The sequence below is a fragment of the Lampetra fluviatilis genome, chromosome 19 (genome assembly GCF_964198595.1).
Source record: "Lampetra fluviatilis chromosome 19, kcLamFluv1.1, whole genome shotgun sequence".
Taxonomy (NCBI): Eukaryota; Metazoa; Chordata; class Hyperoartia; order Petromyzontiformes; family Petromyzontidae; genus Lampetra; species Lampetra fluviatilis.
Window position 1 is genome coordinate 12,614,338 of NC_136293.1, and position 13,081 is coordinate 12,627,418.

General features: G+C 43.7%; 1 protein-coding gene across 10 annotated transcripts in view; it reads right to left on the bottom strand.

Annotated features, from left to right (window-relative positions):
- Positions 1-13,081, bottom strand: part of BLTP1 (bridge-like lipid transfer protein family member 1) — a 135,066-nt gene that overhangs the window by 95,552 nt on the left and 26,433 nt on the right. For all 10 annotated transcript variants that reach the window (XM_078865107.1, XM_078865099.1, XM_078865106.1 and 7 more), the window contains exons 11-17: positions 11,693-11,849; positions 11,369-11,447; positions 9,433-9,524; positions 7,994-8,111; positions 7,238-7,393; positions 1,318-1,415; positions 387-565 (exon numbers count right to left, since the gene is read on the bottom strand). In XM_078865107.1, coding sequence (XP_078721233.1) covers positions 387-565; positions 1,318-1,415; positions 7,238-7,393; positions 7,994-8,111; positions 9,433-9,524; positions 11,369-11,447; positions 11,693-11,849 — 879 coding nt within the window. The remainder of the gene's footprint in view (positions 1-386; positions 566-1,317; positions 1,416-7,237; positions 7,394-7,993; positions 8,112-9,432; positions 9,525-11,368; positions 11,448-11,692; positions 11,850-13,081) is intronic.

Consider the following 13,081-nt stretch of genomic DNA (forward strand, 5'->3'; position numbering starts at 1 on the left):
AAACTCTAACCCTTGAGGGATTCCTAGTTCAAGGCTTTGACGACGACGGCGCGAATCGGGAGAGACTCGACAAGGCAAATAAAAGCACGAGTAACAAGGCCACAGGTGGCAGACAGTCAGTGCATGGGCTGGGAGTTTTGCTCATTGTTCTTAACTAATTTTTAGAGGGGGGGTACTTTCGTTCATATTACATCATCGGTGTGAGGGGCCACCACCACACATTTGAAACCATTGTGGTTTGACAGAGAACGACGATGGGGGGGTGTTTTCAGAATTTGTGTATTGTCGGGGGCCGCGCATCAGAGGCCCGCACTAAAGGGGCTACCAGGGTCCGCCAGTGGCCCGCGGGCCACGCAATGAAGGACGCTGATTCAGCCGGTGCTCACTCGGCGTCGGTGAGATTGCGCCACTTGTTCTTGAGCTTGGCGCCGGCGTGCTCGGGGGCCGTGGGGCTCGGCGGCGCATCGCACCGGCCCGCCGAGCAGCTGTTCTTGGCGAGCGACAGCAGCGCGTAGCGGCTGCTGTGGCTCTCCGGCAGGAAGAGGCGGAGCTCCACGTCCTCCGACTGGCAACGATGAAATTAATAAAACACACAAATACAATGCAAAGCTTTGCCCATTCACTCTTGTAGACTCGCAGGGTCAAGTGCTCCTCGTGTACGGCTATTCAGGTGAGGAAGGGGCACCAAAGGTTGGGGGGTAGCCAGCGCGGTTTGAGCCTGGCCCGTCTCTGTTGACCAAGTGCTGATGATGACACAAACGTGTGTCAATGTGGGAGATGCACGTGTCTGGTTTAAATAGCAATTGTCCCTTGGTTTTGTGCCTTGTCGAAAATCTACTGCACCCAAACAGCATCTTAAAAGAGCGTACCAATACACTAAATCGCTCTTCTCCCCAAAGAGACGTGGGGCAACACAAACATCAGAACTACAACAAATGTATTTACAACCCAAAGGAAAATAAGCATCCTCTTAATCATTCGCACCATTCATGTGCTAATTAATGTCGAGGGAAGCATAGAGTTTTAGCACATGAAAGCAATACTCATAATTTGTTCCACGTAGATAATTTAACAAACATGATGGTTACATTAAGAGACAATGGCTTTCTCTTCTGTTTACGATATAGAAATACGCATTCTTCATGGCCACAGCATTCATTTTAATATGATTTTATTATTTCCCTTCTACGTGACTTTACTGAAAGAACCAAGAAGATGAATCCCTGCAGTCACGAAAGCTTTAAATCGAAATTTAATGATAAAATAATCGCAGTACAGGTGCGTGTGGGTAATCGGAGTGCTGTGCACGTCGCTTACCTTCAGGACAAACTTGATGTTGCAGGTTGCCGGAAGGAAGTCGATGTAAGGAAGACAGAAATCGATGTTCAGCACCTCCCCACACGCAGCGAGATAAACTGCGCAATGATAAACGGAAGATACAAAATCGTACGTCCACAAGTGTAGTTTTCAATCCGATTCACTTTTTAAGGCACGTATATACAAGGCAGCCATCCAAGATGTTGACCCGTTCTGAAGGATTATACTGTGGAAACATGTTTATGGATAGGTTTCGATTAAGAATTACAGAATAGGAATCTTTAGTTATACTGGAGGAATCCAATGGGCTAAAAAGCTCTTTCACAAATGTCCAGTCGGGGCTTTTTAGAAAGTTACAACAATAAACAATACAAAAACACGATAGGAGTGCAAAGTTCAGGAAAGGTAAGCAAAGCAATAACAAAATATTAAACGAAATATATTTATTTATTTTACAAGGTAAAGCCCACTGAGCTATGAGCTTATTTTTCAGAAGCAATCTAGCCGCATATGAAAGCTCAACAAAGTGGCTTATTACGTGGATATTGACAGCAGCTAAATAATCTAGATAGGTTAAACGTATGTGTGTATGTGTGTATGTGTGCAATGTAGGGACGACAGCAGTGGCGATAAACCCCAAAACCAGATTAGATTCCTAACCATGGCTCATATCAGTGGCAAATTATATCTGGACAGGTCCAACCCACACTAATCAGCAAGTAAAGGTCAAACATCCCCCATTACTTACACAGCATGGATAGGCATTCCTCCAGCAGTAAAGTGAACATGGGCTGTAAATTATTATTAACAATAATATGTAATATCGATACATTTTGATTGATAAACCAAATACACAGAATAACTTATCAAGACCCTGTTGGGATGATATTTATCATTGGTTCCTCATCACCTGCCTCCTTCCAGGGTGAAATGTCGACAACTTGAGTGTACTCCAAGACTGAAATGCATATAACTCAAACAGTACTTACGTGGACTTTCCAGATAATCAGTGTCGAATTCAGATGTTTGTATATGGCGACCGAAACGAGGGGAGTGAATTTTAACAGTGGAAATTTAAATTATCATTTTTGTTCCCCACAAAAATAATATTTGCACAGGGAATGTTAATGGCGTATCCTATAACGTAAGCATATGCGTGTTGCTATACATTGTTTTAGTCGCTACTGTGCACATGATCACACCGTTTACAAATAGAAAAAAAACTCCACAATTCTGGAACATAAGGCCCGATTACGCAGTCCCATCACACAGCGTACAATGGCACTACCCGATGTTCATTTAAGAAGGGGATAATTGAAGCGACTGTAGGTTTTATTTTTGACAGTTTTCATCTTCCAGGACAGTTCCCGAACATGACATTTTTCTCTGCCGACTGAAGAGTTATAAAAAGATATATCCGCCACAAAAATTAAATTGGAGATTTCTGTCCAGCTTTTTGAGACAATGCTTTGGCCGCTACGGATATCCTCCTGAGGGTCAAGTGAGTTGCTTTCCACAAACTCACTCAAAACTGGTTCAGGGGGCTTTGAGCAAATATTATTTGACACCACCGTCGAAGTTCTCAACCATGACAATGTGAAAGCTTGACATACAACAGGGGATATTATTATAACCATTACATTCATGTGGCATTCCTATGGTATTTCACACAGCAAATAGATTCCTGTGCAGAAGCATGCAAGGCTCATTTAAATGGAAATCACTGCGTAAGAGAATGTGCAATCTACAGAAACATATCTACTATTAATATGTGCAATAGCTAAGATCTTCTCATGAAAGAATGCAATTTGATGCAGATGAGTGTGCAAAGCAATACAACGGACTTGCCTATAAAATATGCAACTCAAAAGACATCACTCGACATTCATTTACATCTCAGACAAATCAATACACTACTTCATTTGAACTTAACCAGAATATTAACGCACAACGTTAAAACACACAGACAAACACATGTATGCAGGGACTTATATGCAAGCAATTTAGTAAAACTTTAGCCACAGTAATATTACGTGCAAAGGCGATGTGAACCCAATACACACGACAACATTTTTTTTCCACATGTCCAGTCATAATCAAACAGTCTGTGCAGCGTGACACCTTCACCTTCGTAACGCTGACCCGTGTTAAAAACATTCCTGTCCATTTTTTTATTTCTTAAAAGAGTTTATCTGCGTTGGCTGCCACTGCCACAAATGCATAAAATAACCTGTGGCAGGTAGGCGGGGGCCAGCAGGTCTGCTTGACCATGGGCTGTCGTGGTTAAATCACGGTCACTGTCACACGAGGCCAGCCCTATACCAGCGCAGCTCGTGCTAAGTAAGCATTAAACAAGGCGCTGCACAAACAGATCCAGGATCCTGCGCCCACGTTCAGTGTACGTTCCCCAACCGCCACAGCGCTGTTTTACAATATGCGTAGAAATGTTGAAAAGCAAAACTTTAAACCCTCCAAGACCAACAGTAAATATACAATTTTAATGCAAACATTTTAATTGTTTAATGAAAAGTGCCATCACGTGATGGCACTTTTGGTGGGAACGCAGTGGACGAGACATCGTTGAACTGACGTCAATTCCTGTGATTTCATGTTTTCAGGTAAACCGAAAAAACAACAGAAAGTCAGGTCATCCAAAATGTAGCATCTGGGTCCGCTTTTATGATGTTTCAGATTAATATGAAAAATAGAAACAAATCCTTCATGTTTATGTCTACCATTGCTATATATGTGTGCTACACTTTCCCCTCTATTGTTTTTCATTTGCTGTAACGTCCAGGTTGATCTATATGTATATCTTTACATCGAATTTGCATGTTGTGGACGTGATTTTTTAAAATCGCATTTTCATAGCAAACCCAGGTGCCCATGAAAAAAGAGACTTCCATTCTCAATGGGCCCTCCCACCTGGATCAAATAAAGGACGCTCGTGTTTCGCACAAAATTACACGGGTGTCCAGAAATACTAACTAAGCACCATTGTTGATTCGGTTTTGTTCCCACGAGCTCTCACTAAATATTAGCTGCAGGTCTGCCCCCCCCCCTCTTCTAATAATTAATAAGTGACAATGTTCCACAGATCCAAATCTGGAGGACTGTCGTTGCCATAGGGTTTCGCAGCTGTTCAGAATGCATCAACCGGGCAAGTGGCAACAACGGCAGAGGGCTTCACACAAATGTGTTTACGCCCCTTGGCAGGAAGCCTTAGAGCTGTGCTTTGGGGACACGAGAATGCTCTCACTCCTGTGCCCCCCCCCCCCCCCCAAATTTCTAGCAGAGCCAAAAATGCTTTTTAAACATCCCACAAAATGTCCCAATGCACCAGGTGGCCTAAAAATGGCTCAATAATAACGCTCAGCGGATATTTCCCAGGTCACTGGTCGACTGGAGTAGGTGCGTGTCTACGGGCCGCAGCGGGAGGAGCACTGGATGCGACGCGTTGCGTGCAGCAATGGAATATTTCCCGGTCACTGACCCTGACAGACCAAGCTGTAATCAAACCCTGCTCACCGCCATAATGGCATTCACAGACTTATGGAATTGCTTTGTCCGATTATATATTAGCATAGATGAGGTTAAACACTGAACAGTACTACTATATGACCGTGCATGCCAGGTTATATTATTTTAACCCATTTCTATTGTGTATGCATACTCTCCATTTAAGTGTGTTGACAAACTCATCTTTTCCTCCACTTTACACTGCCTGACAATGATATATATTACCACAACCGCTCAAAGGTCAACACAATTTGCAGATTGTCTACCACGTGTGTACTAGATACTATGGCTATAATGATGCACAGATGAATTGATTAACGTGGATCCTTAAAACTGCGGATATGTGGATTAAATCAGGTGCGTAAGAATGTACGTTTTTAGAATCACATGCGGTGAATGCATTGGGGCTCCTCCACATGAGCCCTGTAGTGACTGGAGGCACTACCATTCAGCACCACAGTGATAACAAAACAATTATATTCTTGGTTCTTTCGGTAAAGTCACGTAGAAGGGAAACAATAAAATAATAAAAATATTTTGAAATAAAAAAATTCTTGTTTCCCTTCTACGTGACTTTACCGAAAGAACCAAGAATATGAATCCCTGCAGTCACGAAAGCTTTAAATCCAAACAAAACAATTATTGCATCAAATCGCAACCCTGAATTGCAAAGCTTCCTAGAATCGCCAGGAGGGTCAATTGTTCCACTCCTACATGACACCATTATAAAGGGTCACATACTGGTGAATGTCACACGTAATTTTATTCAGGAGGTACATTTAACCAAGCCACACACTGCTTAACGCTCACGAAGGGGACCTTTCAAAATATGGCATTCGCTAATATGTGGCAGATAGGACTTAAATCATCAAACCCCGAACCCAGAGGTCAACAAGTGACTTCTGCCACTGACATCTCAGCTACCCCAATCCAAACAATAATACGCAATCAGCATAGCCGAGTTATTCTACACCATCGTGACATCTCCATGTCCTTCAGTTTAAATTTGGAATTTAATTACCCCTTGTCTATTGATGGACTGTGCGATCATCCATGAATAATGGCACACACACTGCCACATTCTTACAAGGTGAATGCGGACTAACAGCTTGACATCATAAAATGTGAAAGTTTTATACGCACGGCCAAGGTGTTTAATGCATGTGGTTCATGTACACGTTTAAAAAAAAAAACTTCAATGTGAATTGCATACAGTCAGTGTCAAGGTGAAATTGTTCATACAACTCGGCTGCCATTTGATCGTGAAGTTTAGTTTCCTGTTTGGATGACGCTTTGCTGCCAAGTATCAACTAAAACCAATCCTGTAAAGAGCAAAAACTGGCCACGGGAATCGCCGTGCCAAACGCTGAAATGCAGCCGTGACGCTTGTGCCTCCCCAATGAGTTTTGTTTTAATTTTTTAGCGCTTGCACGAGGAATGACGCCTAAGTGCCACTGAAACGAGTGCTCCTCACATCATAATGCACTTACACGCTACAGGCTCTGTGCAAGCGTGGCGAGCGTGTGGCCTCCTGCGTGCACAGCGTAATGCCCAGCAATCGGGAATGCCGACGAAGCTATACGTAATCTCAGTGGTTTCATTATCCATCTGATCTGCATCTTACCAATCAATGGCTGGGCTGGTATTAAATAGTGGGCAAGTAGTGAACAGGAACAGGCTAAAGGGATCATTTCATTGAGACAGCGAACACTGCATACTTGCAAGTGTCACTCTAAACACAGCATGCATGCCCAGAGAGCAACAGATTTAAAGTTTGGAATTTTATATTCATTACATGGGGGGGGGGGGGGGGTGAATAGAGTTTGCCCGAGCACAATGTGTATTTTGTATGCACTTTCATAAATCCATATATTACTGCTTCCAAGGTGTCTGGCCAGTAGTGTGAGAGAAGGCAATTCATCCTCTAGAGGGGCCCTCTCTAGTGCTCCCAGTATTGGAGTCCCCTCTGCCAACAGTAGTGTGAGCAAGAACATTGCTGGGCTGCAACCTTGCCTCCCCCCTTTTACATTTTGACACGTTCAGCTGACGGGGCAGGGTGGCTGGAGCTCACGGCTCGCACACAGGGGACACAACAATCCCTCAAGTCACCACTTTGTGGAAACACAAGCGTTGTCTTATGGATCGACTCACCCTCACCAAAGGAATGGGGAAAGTTTACCACTTGCTCAGAGCTGTACACAGATTATGATCAACTAATCCTTGCTTGTTTGAGCAAAAAAGCACTTTGACTTAAACTCCGCTTCTATCGTTAACAAATGCGAGGCAACCCGGGGGACTACGAGAAATGTAAATGTGCGACCCGGTGGAAACGTACACGTCGTGATATACGACGTGTATATTGGTGAAATCAGAATGACAAAGACTCTCGCGTGGCATGTACCATTCTCTTGCTGCCTGGTGGAGCAGTCGATCCAGTTGTACTGGTTGGCAGCCCACACCATCTCAAACTGGTGCAGAATCACCTTAAAGTTCCAGGTGTACGGCACAAACGAGCAGATGTCCAACGGGTTGTCGTTCGTCCAGTCCTCAATCAAATCTGTACCGGTGTCAAAAACATCACCACCGTCGTCGTCAGCAACATTACTGGCATCGTAGGCATCTACTCTGAATCAACTGCTAATGCAGCTCTGCTATTGCATTCTCCACTCTGCACCTGCCTTACATTTTAGAATGATGCGGCACAATTTTCTCGCCGAATGCGTAAACCCCAGGTGTAATCGTCTCACCTGTGTTCCCTCCCGTGGTTGTCGTTGCATAACCAGTACCGTTGCATAACGAGTGCTCTCTGGCAAACTGTGTATGGGGACAACACCCTTGTATCTCATGCAACTGCAGGAGATGGGAGTCCACTTTTCGTGTACAACCTTCTCCTGGCAAGCCAGGGTATGGCAAGCATCTCAATCCCCACGGAAAGGGAGTTTCACAAAATTTGTGTGATCCGTCAACCCACCTCAGCTTCTCAGCGCTGGGTTACAGGCATTCGCCACTACCGCCCGCCAACGATTTGTGAAAGTAGTTACATGCAACCAGCTTTAGACTATTCCATTTTTACAAGGGTAGTTTACACAACGGAGGCGTCCATTAACGACCACAAACCAGCTGGGATCCAACCATAAACACGTGTGGCACAACTCACCTTGAAAGAAGTTCTTCTGTGCAAATATGAAGTAGTAGGTGGCTTTGCAGACCTCAATCTCACACTGCCACGCCTGGTGCATGTTCCACAGCAACGAGTAGTTGGCATTGACATGAAACTAAAGAGATACAGAAAAGAGAACAAGGGAGAAGCAAATGTCAAAAGGGCCCGTCGTGCACAGAATTTGCTTTAAATCGAATTCATGGCCGTTAACATTGAAACACCATACGCACATCTGGTGAGACACTTAATTCCAGTGAACGACCTGTAACAATGGCATGAGAGAAATGTGACTTTGACACAATGATGGACAGAGGACCAGCACTCATCCTTTACCCAGGAAAGCCGCACTCAGACCCAGAAGACATTTTGAGAAGGACCGTACTTCGATAAAGTTGGCCAAATCCTATTGAGCACAGGATTTGTGCAATTGGGGGGGGGGGGGGGGGAATCAAAGTACGCAGAAAGTCCCCACATACATCTGAAGCAGTGACAAACACTGCAAAGATTAGCAACCTATTTTCTGTGCTGCCTCAATGCTGCCTATGCAGATTGGTGCTGTGGTTTGTGAGCGTGATCTCAGCACAATCGCTCTGCCCTAGCACCAGGTAGCTAAATTATAACCATCAGCCACTGCATCGTGCATACGAATGATTTGGCCAAGCGATCCTAAATCCGAGTGCTGACCACACCAAGCCCTGCTTTGTGCCTGGCACGTTATACGATCGGGCTCAAAGACGAACGACTGCAGGACACAGTCCGGACATCTCCCAAGTCGGCCTCGGAGGGGAGATGGGGAGGTTGTACTGACATACGGGCTCGGCCGTGCTCGCGCGAGGGGTGCTGCCAACGCAGTTTTTTCCACAGGTCAAGCCTCGCCGTCAGTCCCATTTATCAAATCATGAAATTAATTAAATAATATATCAAACAAAGAAGAGTAGTACAAAAAATGTGTTCACATGGTGTTCTGTTCAAAGAGAAGGACTCTGCAGAAGCACCCTTTTTCTCTATCGAGCCACTCCCCAAGCGGCTTATTGGAGACTATAAAATATCTGATCCACTATCTCTCCAGCCTCTCTCTCTATTCATATGCTAGAAAAAAGAGCAATTTCTTAAAACACCGGTGTTTCGGTGTGCTTTACTGGTAACGAATCGACATGTTCTGTTTACGTGACAAACCCCTTCTAATTGGCTGTGTCAATTTAGTAACGCGATCTAACACAAAAAACCTGTATTATGGATAATGATCGCGAAAGCCTAGGTGTTAAATCACCTATTTTATATATATACACGTTTTCTTTTATAGCAGCATTATTGTCGAACGTGTTGAGTTTTTTTGTTCCATGTGCTTGTACATCACTGCCAACCCAGAGGAATCACAATCATCATTTGCACCATTAACGGAGAAGTTGAAGGCAGTGTGGTGCGGTGTCTCTCACCGCCAGTGTCTCAGCCTCCAGGAGGGAACGGTACTGCATGCTGCTGGTCGCATCCACATGTAACAGCTGCCCTTTGATGGTGGAGGCGAAACCTAGGAGGAGAAGGGTAAACACTGTTAGAAGTGGCAGCGATATCGGTAATAGAAACAATAACTATGAGCATACAGCAAGCAGGCCCACTCACACATGTACAAAGACCGTCCACGTAGCCTGCATAGGCAGTTGGGGTAAGTGATTATTTCTGTGTGTCTATTAGGGACAGCATGGTGCACGATGGGGTGGTGTGGTGAGCATCATGCCTGGCTTGTCTCCTAAACGGTAATGTTTACAAGCCAGAGGACTAGAACCGATTCAGATATAATTTGGACTCATATTAGCCGTTGCCAGGAATCCAGCGCAGCCCACACATCGCGGTGCATTGACCACTGCACAAAATGTTACACAAAATCAATGCTTGAATAAATTATGTTCAGGATTTACCGAGCAGTGCCGCTTGCCGTCAGGCTTATCATCACGACCATTGGCATTATATAGTCCAACAATCAGCGTGTAGACCGACAGAGGCCAACCCAGGTAGGCTGACCAGTTGTGGTGAATCGTACGAATTATTAAATCTCCAGGAGGTTTTAATTCACTGTGGTTTAATATATTCAAGGTCAATAAGTGCTTCTAATTTAAACGAAGTCTGACAAGTGTTGTGTTTTATTCGGTGCTCTGATCGTTTCAATCAAGTCAGTCTTCCTTCAAGTCTGTATTAATTGCACCAAGTTGACATTTGAGGCGATTCATTACAGAATTCTGGATGCAAGACCTGATCAAGTTCATCTTCAACAATTTTCAAACGAAGTTGTGCGTTATGCACATGAACATAACATACTCTTTGGCGAGTAGCCTGCATTGGATGATGGATTATCCTACACTGTGCACACAGAAGATGGATTCCTGAAGTGTACATTTAATTTGTGCTCTGCTGCAGCCACTTCATCACATGGGTCAAATTTCCATTTCTCTACGTGCCTACAGCCATAAACGTATATTTGACCTGTGATCACTTGGCCTCTGTGGATTTCCAGAACTATGGGTCTTATCAGCTACATAAAAAAAAAATACAAATGTTATCCTTAATAGAAAGGCAATCATGAACAAGCACACGAAACACAGATCACCTGACCAAGCCACAGACGCATACAATAAAACACTGTCACAAGCTACAAATAGCTTTTTATTTTCATGAATGTTAAGTTGATATGTGCAAAGGTTTGTTTCTAATGACAATAAGAGATCTGGCTATAAACTGTACACCCCACGTAGGGATAGTAGATCCTGTCTTGCCATCCAGGTGGCTGTCACGAAAGTTATGTTTATAAAGGCTGAGCAACACCTATCAACATGTCAGTAACCAACATAGTCAAATGTTGGCTTCATCATGGGACTGCTAAGTTGTCGAATGCAGCCAGACTTCTTACAAAATAGCCGATTCCCCAAGTAACAACACTGATTTTATGCGTCACATTTTACATTCAGCGTATCGACATTCATTGCAATGTCTTGTGTTCTCCGAGTCTCCGCGTGTTCAGGAGGAAATGCAAGACTCACTAATTCCTCATTGCTTTCCCTTAAGTGCATTTCATCGTTCTGTATTTTACGAGATTTGATCTTTGAATGTGTTTGTGCAATGTATTGATACCCCCTTGAAATGGGGGCGATTTTACATTTAAAAATAAAGCCTTTAAAACCTTTTAGCGTCGCACACCTCGTTACCCTGCAACATTTGCTGGCTGATGCATGCTAGGTCTCTGCATGAGTCAGCAGCAAGTTACACATCATACACCTACAAAATTTACTTTACATCAGCAATATTAAACAAAACAACCTTTTGAACGCACTCCGTTCATTCAATTGCGATTTCGTGGCACTTGGCATTGGGCAAACTCACCATTTTCACCCACAATCATAGGTATGTTCACCTCCAGATATGATCCTGCCCCAATGTTCACATGAATTGCATTGGTTTCCTGCATGACAGCCAAATAATACATTCATGCACAAAGTTATTTCACAGAATAAAAAACAAAAGGCACTGTGAAAATAAAATAAATAATAATCATCATGCAAACGAGCGAGCCTGCCACTATTCTACATTTGAGGCTTCGGTACTGCATAATCGTGGGTAACCGTATAGATTTAAACCCAGAACTTGAGTCCTTTTACATAGAGCATTCGTCATCAAAGCACCACATCCCGATGACTCCCAGCTCACCCGGTTCTTGGTGAAGAGCAAGTCCATGGTGGCATCTGCAATGATATTCATGCGCAACTCAAAGGCCAGGTTCTGCCGCAGCTCGCCTGGCTTGGCCATCTCCGTGACCTTCATGGGTTGGTAGTCACTCGGGAAAAAGAACTTCCAGAGATGCTCCCTGGTGAGGGGCAGAGGGCAAAGATGAAGAGGAAGGATGACAAATCAAATATGGCGCGGTACATTTTATCGCGCATGTACACGCACGCGCGGACACACCTGCACTCGCTTACGTACGCGCAGTATGTATGTTGTTGAGCGTCTTTCGCACTGTACGCAGCTGCCCGTGCTCATCGGAGGTGGGGGGAAAAACAAACTAAACACAAAAAGCAGTTGTAAAGAGAGGAGTTTTCACTCTAGAGGACTGAAAACAATCTACCCACATGACCCGGAACCTTCCGCACAGCACTAAGGCCCATTAATGCACAAGGATTCATACCATTTTTCAGTCCAAATCTCACCGAATTATATATCGAATGTTAAAATGCAAAACACAGCCTCGCTCATTTTCGCATTCTGTCTTGTAACCAACACTTAGATCCTCAAGCATTGGTCAATGTTATTTAAAAACGAGTTTACAAAGCCACACACATTAGGCTACATTTTCAAACATTATTGCATGTTGCTTTGCACAGTTAATTTACATTTAAAACGCGTTTCCTATCTCAATTGGGCATGTTCCATAACACTTTACGTATCGAGTCTCTAATGGCTTTTGTTTATATTGAATATTCATTTACTTTGGCAAAGTGCCCTGCCTACTGGAAGAAACAATCACACTTCTGAACATTGGATACAAACACTTCAGTGTTCCAATGCAACCAAACATGAGCATAGACCGCACTATACACTTACAAAGTAATATAACTGCAAACAGGTACATACATACCGATGCATTTGTGCTTATGTACTTCCACGTTGGGATATCTGGAGTAGGACTCCTAATGCTTACCCTACTGCTCAATAACATTGAAGATAGAAATATAAATAAGCAGGCAATAACAACTTTATCACCGATTCCGTCCCTTCATGTAAAAAGTAGAAGTATTTTTCTACACATCTCATCAACCACACAGCCTTCTGGGAGTACATCATTTCATTAGCATTGGTGAAAAACAAGCACACTCTGGACTAGTTTCGACATGTCTCATCAGTAGAGCCAGGGTTGCTTAAACAATGCTGGCAAACTGCTTAATGTTCACAGGCAAGGATCCTCCTCTCTGTGCGTCACGGGTCCAAGTTGGGTGCATAGTTATATAACACGTAACAGAAAACAATAATTAGCATTGATGTTATACAACATGAAGCAGTTACATTAATTGATGCTCCTACGCTCATCAATTCTTCAGTAAC